Source organism: Salvelinus alpinus, chromosome 3 (genome assembly GCF_045679555.1).
Source record: "Salvelinus alpinus chromosome 3, SLU_Salpinus.1, whole genome shotgun sequence".
NCBI classification, from domain to species: Eukaryota; Metazoa; Chordata; class Actinopteri; order Salmoniformes; family Salmonidae; genus Salvelinus; species Salvelinus alpinus.
This window is the reverse complement of record NC_092088.1, coordinates 61,540,007-61,553,889: the sequence shown is the minus strand read 5'-3', so window position 1 is coordinate 61,553,889 and position 13,883 is coordinate 61,540,007. Positions and strand designations below refer to the sequence as shown.

Genomic DNA, 13,883 nt, shown 5'->3' with positions numbered 1-13,883 from the left:
CTGTAATACAAATGCTTCCATTTATAAGACAACGCCTGCAGTGAATGCATGCAAATACAGGGACGTCCGGAGTCATTGACACCAAGCCTATAGCTATCGGATTTAATCTATCAGATTGGTTGTTGTTTACAGGCAAGAATGTTGATGGTCTGAATAGTAAAGACTTCCCTTGGAAAAAAAGTTCATGAAAAAGACATCAAATTACATATCAGGCATACACAAAATCTGATTTTTTGTTTGACATGACTCGCCTACAGACAGCGGGCTCTAGCTGCGGATTTACCATAGACACACACATCAAGTGCCAAAAAATGTGTGTGTGAGAGAGATGACGTGTGACAGAGAACAACCCATTAGAGAGCTGGCCACCCTCGCAGAGAAGCCAGTAGAACAGTCCACCTCAAATCCTGACCAAAGTCTCAACACCACAGCAGAACAGCGCACCTCAGACCCTGACCATAGCCTCGACATCACAGCAGGACAGATAAATTAAGCCCAGGGGATTCCACCCCCTGTCAGCCCCCCTGTAAGCTCTCCTGTCCTCAAAATGTCCTCATGTGTGCTACCTATATCCCCCCAGTAGAATCCCCATACTTTAATGAAGACAGCTTCTCCATCCTAGAGAGGGAAATCAACCATTTCCATGCCCAGGGACATGTACTAGTCTGTGGCGCCCTAAATGGCAGAACTGGACAAGAACCTGACACTCTCAGCACACAGGAAACAAACACCTACCTGGAGGTGACAGTATTCCCTCCAAAATATGCCCCCCTAGACACAACTACGACAAAACAACCAACAAAAATGGGTCAAAACTCCTGCAGCTCTGTCGCACGCTGAATCTGTACATAGTAAATGGTAGGCTTCGAGGAGACTCCTATGGTAGGTACACCGACAGCTCATCCCTTGGCAGTAGTACTGTATATTACTTCATCACTGAACTCAACCCAGGGTCTCTCAGAGCGTTCACAGTCAGACCACTAACACCCCTATCAGATCACAGCAAAATCACGGTCTACCTGAACAGAGCAATACTCAACCATAAGGCATCAAAGCCAAAGTAACTACACAATATTAAGAAATGCTATAGATGGAAGGAAAGTAGTGTAGAAACCTACCATAAAACAACTAGGTAACAACAAATTCAATCCCTTTTAGACAACTTCCTGGACAAAACATTTCACTGTAATAGTGAAGGTGTAAACTTGGCAGTAGAAAGCCTAAACAGTATATTTGAACTTTCAGCTTCCCTATCAAACATTTCAAGAAGACAACTTAAGTACATTAACAACAATGACAAATTGTTTGATGAAGAATGTAAAAACCTAAGAAAGAAATTGAGAAACCTATCCAACCAAAAACATAGAGACTAAGAAAACCTGAGTCTACGCCTTCACTTTGGTGAATCACTAAAACAATACAGAAATACACTATGGGAAAAAAAGGAACAGCACGTCAGAAATCAGCTCAATGTAATTGAAGAATCCATAGAATCTAATCACTTCTGGGAAAGTTGGAACACACTAAACAAACAACAACACGAAGAGTTATCTATCCAAAACAGAGATACCAATCTTATACCAATCTTTTTGGTCTATAACAAAGAACAAATAGCAAAAACATATCCGTTATCAATTACAAATCTTAGAATCAGCTATTTAAGACTACCAGAACCCAGTGGATTTTCCAATTACATTGAATGAACTACAGGACAAAATACAAACCCTTAAACACAAAAAGGTGTTGATGGTATCCAACATGAAATGATAAAATATACAGACCACAAATTGGCTATACTTAACTCTTTAACATCATCCTCAGCTCTGGCATCTTCCCCAATATTTGGAACCAAGGACTGATAACCCCAATCTACAAAAGTGGAGACAAATTTGACCCTAATAACTACCGTGGGATGTGTGTCAACAGCAACCTTGGTAAAATCCTCTGCATTATCATTAACAGCAGACTTGTAAATTTCCTCAGTGAAAACAATGTACTGAGCAAAAGTCAAATTGGCTTTTTACCAAATTACTGTACGACAGACCACATATTCACCCTGCACACCTTAATTGACAAACAAACAAACAAACAAACAAACCAATCTGATTCCACGCTTCAAGATTGCTTCGATCACGTGGACTGGGATATGTTCCGCATTGTGGCGAACAACAACATTGACGAATACGCTGATTCGGTGAGCGAGTTTATTAGCAAGTGCATCGGTGATGTCGTACCAACAGCAACTATTAAAACATTCCCAAACCAGAAACCGTGGATTGATGGCAGCATTCGCACGAAACTGAAAGCGCGAACCACTGCTTTTAATCAGGGCAAGGTGACCGGAAACATGACCGAATACAAACAGACATCAAATAGTGTAGCTATTCCCTCCGCAAGGCAATCGAACAAGCTAAGCGTCAGTATAGAGACAAAGTAGAGTCGCAATTCAACGGCTCAGACACAAGAGGTATGTGGCAGGGTCTACAGTCAATCACGGATTACAAAAAGAAAACCAGCCCCGTCGCGGACCAGGATGTCTTGCTACCAGACAGACTAAATAACTTCTTAGCCCGCTTTGAGGACAATACAGTGCCACTGACACGGCCCGCTACCAAAACCTGCGGACTCTGCTTCACTGCAGCCGACGTGAGTAAAACATTTAAACGTGTTAACCCTCGCAAGGCTGCAGGCCCAGATGGCATCCCCAGCCGCGTCCTCAGAGCATGCGCAGGCCAGCTGGCTGGTGTATTTACAGACATATTCAATCAATCCTTATCCCAGTCTGCTGTTCCCACATGCTTCAAGATGGCCACCATTGTTCCTGTTCCCAAGAAAGCTAAGGTAACTGAGCTAAACGACTACCGCCCCGTAGCACTCACTTCCGTCATCATGAAGTGCTTCAAGGACCATATCACCTCCACCCTACCTGACACCCTAGACCCACTCCAATTTGCTTACCGCCCCAATAGGTCCACAGACGACGCAATCGCAACCACACTGCACACTGCCCTAACCCATCCGGACAAGAGGAATAGCTATTTGAGAATGCTGTTCATCGACTACAGATCAGCATTTAACACCATACTACCCTCCAAACTCGTCATCAAGCTCGAGACCCTGGGTCTCGACCCCGCCCTGTGCAACTGGATACTGGACTTCCTGACGGGCCGCCCCCAGTTGGTGAGGGTAGGTAACAACATCTCCACTCCGCTGATCCTCAACACTGGGGCCCAAAATTGTATTTGTCACATACACATGGTTAGCAGATGTTAATGCGAGTGTAGCGAAATGCTTGTGCTTCTAGTTCTGACAATGCAGTAATAACCAACGAGTAATCTAACCTAACAATTTCACAACAACTACCTTATACACACAAGTGTAAAGGAATGAAGAATATGTACATAAAAATATATGAATGAGTGATGGTACAGAACGGCATAGGCAAGATGCAGTAGATGGTATCACACACACACACATGCTGATGATCTGGTGCTTCTGTCCCCAACCAAGGACGGCCTACAGTAGCACCTAGATCTTCTGCACAGATTCTGTCAGACCTGAGGCCCTGACAGTAAATCTCAGTAAGACAAAAATAATGTTGATCCAAAAAAGGTCCAGTTGCCAGGACAACAAATACAAATTCCACCTAGACACCATTGCCCTTGAGCACACCAAAAACTATACATACATCGGCCTAAACATCAGAGCCACAGGTAACTTCCACAAAGCTGTGAATGATCTGAGAGACAAGGCAAGAAGGGCCTTCTATGCTATCCAAAGGAACTTAAAATTTGACATACCAATTAGGATCTGGCTAAAAATGCTTGAATCAGTTTTAGAACCCATTACCCTTTATGGTTGTGAGGTCTGGGGTCCGCTCACCAACCAAGAATTCACAAAACGGGACAAACACCAAATTGACACACCAAATTGAAAATATCCCCTGTGTACAATGTAAAACACCAAATAATGCATGCTGAGCAGAATTAGGCCAATACACGTTAATTATCAAAATCCAGAGAAGAGCCTTTAAATTCTACCACCACCTAAAAATAAGTGATTTACAAACCTTCCATAACAAAGCCATCACCTACAGAGAGATGAACCTGGAGAAGAGTCCCCTAAGCAAGCTGGTCCTGGGGCTCTGTTCACAAACACAAACAGACCCCACAGACCCTCCAGGAAAGCAACACAATTAGACCCAACCAAATTGTGAGAAAACAAAAAGATAATTACTTGACACATTGGAAAGAATTAACAAAAAAAAGTAAACTAGAATGCTATTTGGCCCTAAACAAAGAGTACACAGTGGCAGAATACCTGACCACTGTGACTGACCTAATATTAAGGAAATCTTTGACTATGTACAGACTCAGTGAGCATAAACTTGCTATTGAGAAAGGTCGTCGAAGGCAGACCTGGCTCTCAAGAGAAGACAGGCTATGTGCACACTGCCCACAAAATGAGGTGGAAACTGAGCTGCACTTCCTAACCTCCTGCCAAATGTATGACCATATTAGAGACACATATTTCCCTCAGATTACACAGATCCACAAAGAATTAAAAAACAAATCCAATTTTGATAAACTCCCATATCCATTGGGTGAAATACCACAGCCATCACAGCAGCAAGATTTGTGACCTGTAGACACAAGAAAGGGGCAACCAGTGAAGAACAAACACCATTGTAAATACAACCCATATTTATGTTTATTTATTTTTCCTTTTTTCCTTTAAGTATTTGCACATCGTTACAACACTGTATATAGACATAATATGACATTTGAAAAGTATATTATTTTGGAATATTTACTGTTCACTTTTTATTGTTTATTTAACTTTTGTTTATCCATTTCACTTGCTTTAGCAATGTAAACATATGTTCCCAATGCCAATGAAGCACCTTGAATTGAAATTGAACTGAGAGAGAAGGACAGATTAGAGAGGGGGGTAGTGAAGGCAACTTCGTAAATTTACAGTAGAGGCAGTCGGCATGTATTACTCCGGGGCTATAGGGGGCAGTCTTGATTGCATATGCCAGTGACAAGCTACAACGCATTCGCTAATGCGCTCCAACGTTGTTGGCGCCAGAAGGAAGATCAGTGGCGCCAGCTCTACAGAAAGAGAGAGGAAGACATTGCAGACAGTCGCAGGCAGCAAGCATCAAGGAGCTAGCTATCGGTTGTGCAGAGCACATAAACATTTGTTCATCACCTAGTTGGTTAACATAATCAGAAGACAAAAAGGTGGGTACCCGCAGACCTACACGAATTAAGCTCCCAATCAGCTGTCGAGGTTGATTGTTTTGTGTTGTTTAGGTTGCGTATTAACAGGCTATACGATCAGGTGATCATTTTGTATTTTTTTAATTCAATTAATTTATAGATTCATTACTTTTGCACAAATTGAAAATATGCCACTATGAAATTTCAATGATTCACCCCAGTGATAGTACCAAGAAAATGACGGTCGGGCCCCGTACGGATTTAGTTATAGCTGGCTAGGAAGATAGCCGGCTAGTTAGCGTGAAGTCGCGGCTAAGTAGCCTGCTACCAGAGTACGCTAGCGCGGTAGCTAGCGAGGCTAGGCCATATTGAATGTGAGCTGAAAATATACTCCTGCAATGCTGTCTCATCTCGAAGACATATTTGGGTAACTTGATGCTCGAGCGTTCTCAATCTTACAATACATGGGTAAATTCAATTAACTGTAAATTATACAGGCATTTGTCTTGTTGTATTATTTCTAAGGCATTTGAGACGTGTTTTGTTATGCATTGTTGATTATATAAGATGGGGTCGCCTTTCCCGGGCTTTTTAGCGACGCGAACACTCCTCGCCCGGATAATGTTAGCCATCTTTGTTTCAGGTTGATTTATCGGATTATAGTGGAAACAATACCCCTTCTGCACATCGGTGTGGTATATTTGTCTTGTATACAAAATAGTTTTCTGCTCGTGTAGCTCAATTTACTCGAATATGGAATGTGCAGTGCTTTTTGAAACCCCCTTGTAGTTCTGAAACGCGCTGTGAAGGGCGGTACTTAGCGTAGTGGCAGCCATCTTATGCTTATCCCTGGCTAGCTGGAAAGTGGTGGTGTGGCAAAGACAAGATGGCCTGTTAAAACTGCGCACAAGCTCAGGGATAATTTCCGCATTCGTGATTGTGTTCCTAACCATTGAAAAATGACTTGGGTGCATGTAAGGTTTGTTGCATGTTCTGGGAGAACTCCTGTTTTGTTGATCAAAACAAGACAGCTAGTTGTCAGCTACTAAGCTAGTTAGCGCGCTATCTTGGCAAACATTAGCCGCTAACAATGCTGTGTCGTCGTTAAGTTGTTTTCCCCCTACCGTAGCCAGCTAACTAGCGGGCTAATATTGGCTATGTAGCCAAGATGGTAAATGTTATCTTCCGTTGGCTAGTTAGCTAAACACCGCGTTTACACTATTTTCATGCCATTTCAAATAATGTGTAAATAGCTTGTGGCTTCTGTGAAGCCCGCGTGCATTGTCTTATCTAAAGTCCGCGTGCAATGTCTTATGCAATGAATGACTGTGCAAGAACCGATGTCTTCCATTCTGCCTAGATAGCCAGGTAGCCGCAACTCTTGAGCTTAACTTGGGATAGCGATTTATAGCCATCTAAGGAAGCATTAAGATGCATTTGAACTGTTTCAAATCATATGTAAATTGGTGACATTTATATCCATTGTTAGAGGATGGTACACACCCTTGGTCTCTGTTGCAGAATTAATACACGTATTTTATCATTTTGTGCTGTGTGTTGCCCTTGGTCCTCCTGTCACTTGGCTAGTTAGCCGTAAATGAATTGCTAGTTGGTGGTCTTGGCTGGCTAGTTAGCTGGCTAATAACAACAAGTGTCATAGTGCAGAAGCTATGGCTCCATGGCGTGTTGGGTGTTTTCATGGGTTATATAGCACAAAAACAGAATATTATTCATCATAGCCAAGTTTTTCACGCCAATCTCTGCAAAAAATACAATAGTCCAAATATAATTTGTTTTAAGGAACACCAGCAGTCCTGTGCTTAGTATCAGTAGCATTGGATATGCCCCACAGTGCTACTGTTCATTGGCATGGAAACACTTCGTTGAGATGTAAATGATAGCTCATTGTCACATCACTTAATCCTAGCTGTATATTGTATTTTCTCCCCTGACAGCCCTTTGTGACTGACTGCTGATCCAAGCACAACTACCAACCCGCTGTGCTCGTCATACTAAGTGGAGCTCTCTTACCCCCAAGTCCCTTTAAGCTTCTCGTCCAGCACAAAAACGGAGGTCGTCGGGCTGGAGTGTGTTCTCATGGCTGAGTCAGAGACTGAGTGTGACACACCCGGCCTTGACACGCTGGGGTCGGAGTGTGTCATCGCCCACAGCCAGGTTGACCTGCACTACGCGGCCGAGACTGAGATCATGACAGAGGAGAAACGCGGCCTGGAACTGGAGATCCACGGTGCCGACCTGGCCAAGATCGAAGGGCTCACCGCGGTGGCCTGTGTGGACGCCATGGTCACAGAGACGGACCATGACTACGTTACCAAGATGGACCACCATGGGGAGATCCAGTGCTTCACCATGGGGGGTGAGGGCAAGGGGGAGGCACTGCTGGGTGAGGTGCTGTTAAAAACTGAGACGGAGCATGTGGTCAAGGTGGAGTCGGACCACGTGGGCGGCGAGCTGACGGTGGAGTCCGAGAATGGTGTGGTGATCCACGAGGCCCACGGCCTGCAGTGCAACGAGTGCGGCGAGATATTCGGCAGCATGGCCGACCTGCACCAGCACTTCGAGATCCACAAGGCCACCAACCCTTACATCTGCGTGCACTGCGGCGAGAGCTTCGCTGTGGAGTCGAGCCTCAAGCAGCACATGAAGATCCACATGAAAGAGAAAGCGTACGCCACCACAGGCGTGGAGATGGTGGGCAAGGGGGTGATCGACACTTTCAACCTCAAGTCTCACCAGATGATCCACAGCCCAGAGAAGCCCCACCGTTGTTCTGAGTGCGGCAAGAGCTTTGCGGCGGCCATCACCCTGCGGGAGCATATGAAGATGCACTCGGAGGACAAGCCATATAAGTGCACCCAGTGCAGAAAGAGCTTCATCCGCCGGCGCCACCTCAAGAAGCACCAGGAGCTCCACGCCAGGGAGAAGCCCTTCACCTGTTCCCAGTGCGGAAAGGGCTTCACCACGTCCTCCAACCTGAAGCAGCACCAGAGGACCCATGCAGGGGATAAGCCCCACCGCTGCACGCAGTGTGGGAAGTGCTTTGCCGCTGCCTCCACCCTGCGGGAGCACCAGCGGATCCACTCTGGGGAGAAGCCCTACAAGTGCAACCAGTGCAGGAAGAGCTTCGTCCGCAAGCGCCACCTCAAGAAGCACCAGCAGGTCCACTCTGGTGGGAAACCCTACTCCTGCTCCCAGTGTGACAAGAGCTTTAACCACTCCTCTTCGCTCTCCCGGCACCACAAGGTCCACCTGGAGGCCCGCATCTACTCCTCTCCTCCCCAGGGCAAGGCCTTCTCCTACGGGTCCACTATGAAGCAGCAGGCAAGGCTGCACCAGGGGGGAGGCAGAGGTGCGGGGGACAAACCGTACAGCTGCAACCACTGCGACAAGGGCTTCAATCATTCCTCCTCCCTATCCCGCCACCAAAGAGTGCACTCGGAGGGGAAAAGCTACACCTGTGGCCACTGTGGGAAGAGATTCAACCACTCCTCTTCCCTCTCCAGGCACCAGCGTGTTCACCAGGAGGAGAAGCAGCAGCAGCAGGTGCAACAACAGGTGGTAGTGCAGCAACAGTACAGCGCTGTGCCCTCGACAAAGGGATTCCCCCACACCACCATCCTCAAACAGCGCATCCTGGCCAGCGAAAAGCCATACAGGTGCTCCCAGTGTGGTAAAGGCTTCAACCATTCATCCTCACTCTCCAGGCATCATAGGATCCACATAGACCAGTGAGCTTCTAGTACACACACTCAAACAGTCTCATACACACAGCCCTGTGATGTTTCTGTTCTACCAATCGGTCCCGAGCTCCAGACATGACACGACTACAGCGAATAACACCAGGCCAGCTCTCACAGTAAACAGTGTAGAGGTCAGGGGCAAGGAGTTTGTCTTTGTGGAGCAGTCAAAACAAATGGACAATGACACAACAAAAATATCCTTTTTCAAGAGGGAGAAATGATAAATAAAAGTTCTTGCCTGAACTTAGAGGACTTATTATAACCCTTTACGGAGGAGCTGTTGACAAGTTCCTTGGACCTTTGAGATTAGTTTTCAATAAATTGTCTGATAGACATTTTGAATGAGCCTGTAATTCTCATTTGTGATTATGCTTAAACTTTTGCTCTGGTGCCCCTCTTTTTGATTGATTGTTTTAAAGAGATAAAGTGATTTGATAATCTAGATCAGGTTTTCCTGAACTTGGTTCTGGGCCGTTATGGTTTTTGCCCTAGCATTACACATCTGATTCAAATAATCAAAGCCTGATGATGAGTTGGTTATTTGAATTGGCTGTGTAGTGCTAGGTCAAAAACCAAAACGTTTTTGCTGCCCCCGGGGGGGCAGCAAAACAGTTTTGGAAACCCTGATCTACATGATAAAAATGTTATCTGACTAATGGAGAGAAACTCCTGTAGTTATTTAATTCATGCATAATACCTTCTTATCTTAGTGTGACCACTTACACGCTTTACTCTGAGAATTCAAGTCATGATGTAACTAACTGGCCCGTATGGGGGCGTCTCACACTATATGACTATATGGAGTGCTTTTCAAGATCTAACATTTGAGGTCAATCTCCCACACTTGGCTACTGATGCAACTTGCTATCAAGTCATACTGTCTTGATGGCATAAATTAGCCATTTAGCAAATTTATTTTTGCCCCATCTTAAAACCTCACCTGTAAACTCGTGAAAAAATAAGAAAACCATGTAAATAATTGTTGATTTATCCTTTTATATATCTGTATAGGTGGCTAGTGTGCAGTTTTGTTCAAGAAATAGGACTTTTTATTTATATAAAATTAGTAACATCCCCATAGTCCCCCCCCCCCCCCCCCCATCCTTTTTCCTTTTATTCATTGTTTTTGTTTTAGGCGTTAGAGCTACCAGGAAATGTTGCTACTGCTCTCTTATGTACATACTGTCAAATCTCAGATCTGGGGCTCCATCCAGTGTGACGCAGCTCCATGTGTATCAGGTAAAGCGGATGGGAATGTACCTAGTGACGTGGTCATACAGCTGAACAGACTGGAGAGCAATACTGCCTCAAGCCATCGTAGTATGGGATGCAATTAAGTCATGATGATAAGTGGCCAAGATGCATCGCCAAAAAAAATAAAACCACCCGGTAGCTTTATTTGAAGTTGACTTGTGTCCTTTTTCATTGAGTCCCTATTGATTTCTGTGTTCCCGTACCAAATGTACATCATTGTTATTACAGATGGACTGGACTCAGACGTTCGAGTCATTTCTTGCTTTTGCTTTGGAGACTCATTCGATTATCAGTGTATAGAATTATAGTTAGCTTCATAGGTCTTCACTCAGATGAGAACTTCTATCCTGAATAGATTTATTGTGTATACTAATCTATACGACTACAGGACTAGGTTGCTTTTACTGACAACACTTAATTTTGAACTTCCAGTTTATTTTTTGTGTGCAAATTCCATGGGATTGAGCTTTCTATTTACTGTTCTGTGTATATATAAAAAATTCACAAACTGATTTTTTTTTATGGTTTGGGTCATTTTCAAAGGATAAAATACATATACTGTTTTTATGGGAGGGAATGATATTTTGAGCAGTTTCTTTTCCCCCCTTTGAAAAACATTTATGCTTCAAACCATAGCATAGGCTTATTCCTTGTGTTAGATAGGTGCCTTATTGCATGCTATGTAGAAATGTATGCTGAGCTGTCGACAAAACATACTAGTGTGGTTTTGACAACTCCTTTTTGTTATTCATACTAACTTACCCCAACATTTTAAGAAGTCATTACTTTCAGTCTTCTATGTATATTACCATGTGTTTACACACATCTCATTGTCATTTAATTTTCTCTCCTGTCTTTGTTGATTGGCCTCAATGTAGGTTTTCTTATTGAAGCTGAATTAAGGAAAATACATTTAGTTACAATGTCATTGATCCATATAGGGCTCTGCTTTCTGTAGAGGCCCCAGCCAGCCCCACCTTTCCCCCCAGATCTCTGAGTGGAACATATGGACAAATAAAGGTTGACTGTCAACATCGCATCAACGGTTTCTTGTCTGATTCCTGATTCTGTCGTTTTGATATACAGTAATCCCTCGTTTATCGCGGGGGTTACGTTCCGAAAATGACCCGCGATAAGTGAAATCCGCGAAATAGAATTTTTTTTTTTTTTACAATTAGCAACTATTACATGTACTGTATAAATATAACACTTTGAAATGACACCCACAGGCTTCCCATTACACATTGACTCAGTTTGGGATGCCCTAAAAATACGATAGTGGGCCAATGTTTATTTTTTATGTTCATGATTGCATCCGTGTCATTGGAAAACTACCGCTATTTGATGTGAGAATTTCTAAATTATTTAAGTGATAATGTTTTTGCCTCCCCAGAGACTACTGTAAGCATCAGCTCATTTGGTCTTGATTTTTTAGACACATGCCTACATTTCTGAGTCCACTTGGGGGCAGCCTTACATAATGTAAAGTAACACTCCAATGAAAATCAAGATTTTTAAAGCTCATATTCTGTTTTCTCATTTCCAAATAATGTTCTGAACTCGTCCCTTACTTGTAGTTGTGGCCAAAGTATAAATTAGAGTAAATACTCAACCATCTGAAACTTATTTTTTAAGAATAAAAAAGTTTTAAAAATGCTTGAAATTTGTTTCTAGCATTCATGACTAGCTTGTAGCTAGCTAACAACAAAAATATCAGAAATATTGACAAAGCAGTGGACAGAAATGACTCGTGCTTGTAAAATAATCATTCTGCATTTATTTCTGTTGTAGTTAAATGCTCTAGTAGTTCCATCATGTGTTTCCAAATCCTGAATCCATCTATACTGACTACAGGCAGTAGAAAGTGGTACTTCCTGTTGTCTCGTTTTGTAGGCTAAGAATGGCCTTCAACTTTGCATCGTCTAATTCCCGAAAACGTGGTCATATAAGATATATATTACAATGTATACGTGTTTCCGAGGGAATTAACTTACCATATGCCGGTTTTCAATGTATTTGATGGCCAAGAAGAAGTACGAATCCGAAAAGATACATTAGAACTACTGAATGAACTTCAACTTCCACCGTATGTCCCACTTTCAACACCTTGCCAGTCTACAAAACAATATTTTGGGGCATTTTCAAAAAGTACTGTTAGTACAAAACCACAAAGTAATCTAATATAAAACAAATCAAACATCCTGTAAGTCCTCAACTCAAACAGGCAGGAGTCACAAGCACGCTAATGAGGCTGCAGGATGTCTTACTGCTTGAGCGTCAAATATTTTGATAAAAGGCATCTGGTATGAGCAAATCAGTACACAAATATAATTTCAGAAAGGCAAGCTTGGAGTTTGTAGCTAATTTAAATAACCAAGTGTATGCACGTCTCATTGGCTGCGCTGTATTTGCGCAAACCACTCTGTTATTTCCCCACAGGCCAAGGGGCACAGAAAACCTGCTTTTTAACATCCTTAAATCAAATTTTTTGGAAGGACATCTATTAAATCCATATTGTAATCAATTTTTGGTAAATATTTCAGTGAAATCTGGAACACAGTACAGATCCTTTAAGAGCTGGATTCAATCTGTATCACAGAAGATCCACCTTAAAATGTGAAGGTAATTTCTGATTGGGCTGACATATGCAGCATTTACCTTGAATGCGGGAAAATTGCCTTTAAATTTAAATTGCTTTAATGCATGGATCTTCCGCCATTCTTCTGCTATAGGTTACAGATTTAATAATTCAAGAAAATGATAGCCTTCCCTTGTAGTTGTAGTTAGGGCTGTGGCAGCATGACATTTTGTCAGCCGGTTATTGTCATGCAAAATACTGCCGGTCTCAAGTTAACTGACCGTTAGGCTAATTATCATAAACACATTTAGTATCAATTCAAATTTTATTTGTCAGTATAAAAGTATGTTGGCAGCTGCCACTCAATGTTAGTGATGGCTGTTTAACAGTCTGATGGCCTTGAGATAGAAGCTGTTTTTCAGTCTCTCGGTCCCTGCTTTGATGCACCTGTACTGACCTCGCCTTCTGGATGATAGCGGGGTGAACAGGCAGTGGCTCGGGTGGTTGTTGTCCTTGATCTTTTTGGCCTTGCTGTGACATCGGGTGGTGTAGGTGTCCTGGAGGGCAGGTCGTTTGCCCCCGGTGATGCGTTGTGCAGACCTCACTACCCTCTGGAGAGCCTTACTGTTATGGGCGGAGCAGTTGCCGTACCAGGCGGTGATACAGCCCGACGGGATGCTCTCGATTGTGCATCTGTAAAAGTTTGTGAGTATTTTTGGTGACAAGATGAATTTCTTCAGCGTCCTGAGGTTGAAGAGGCGCTGCTGCGCCTTCTTCACCATGCTGTCTGTGTTTGTCTGTGATGTTTTCAGTTTGTCTGTGATGTGTACGCCGAGGAAATTAAAACTTTCTACCCTCTCCACTACTGTCCCGTCGATGTGGATAGGGGGGTGCTCCCTCTGCTGTTTCCTGAAGTCCACGATCATCTCCTTTGTTTTGTTGACGTTGAGTGTGAGGTTATTTTCCTGACACCACACTCCGAGGGCCCTCACCTCCTCCCTTTAGGCCGTCTCGTCGTTATTTGTAATCAAGCCTACCACTGTGTCGTCTGCAAACTTGATGATT

At 43.4% G+C, this 13,883-nt stretch overlaps 1 protein-coding gene across 2 annotated transcripts; it reads left to right on the top strand.

The window, feature by feature from the left end:
- The first annotated feature begins 5,029 nt into the window (after positions 1 to 5,029).
- On the top strand, positions 5,030 to 10,390 carry LOC139571067 (zinc finger protein 502-like). Of its 2 annotated transcripts, none has more exons than XM_071393584.1 (2): positions 5,030 to 5,246; positions 7,181 to 10,390. In XM_071393584.1, exon 2 carries the CDS (start codon positions 7,323 to 7,325, stop codon positions 8,976 to 8,978), a length of 1,656 nt encoding a protein of 551 aa, XP_071249685.1. In that variant the 5' UTR covers positions 5,030 to 5,246; positions 7,181 to 7,322; the 3' UTR covers positions 8,979 to 10,390. The 2 variants fall into 2 exon arrangements, with proteins under 2 accessions (XP_071249685.1, XP_071249686.1); XM_071393585.1 differs by lacking the exon at positions 5,030 to 5,246 and adding an exon at positions 6,083 to 6,204.
- The last annotated feature ends 3,493 nt before the right edge of the window (positions 10,391 to 13,883 follow it).

What these genes read in the sequence shown, in the direction of transcription:
- LOC139571067 (XM_071393584.1), top strand. Translation starts at nt 7,323, where the DNA reads ATGGCTGAGTCAGAGACTGAGTGTGACACACCCGGCCTTGACACGCTG.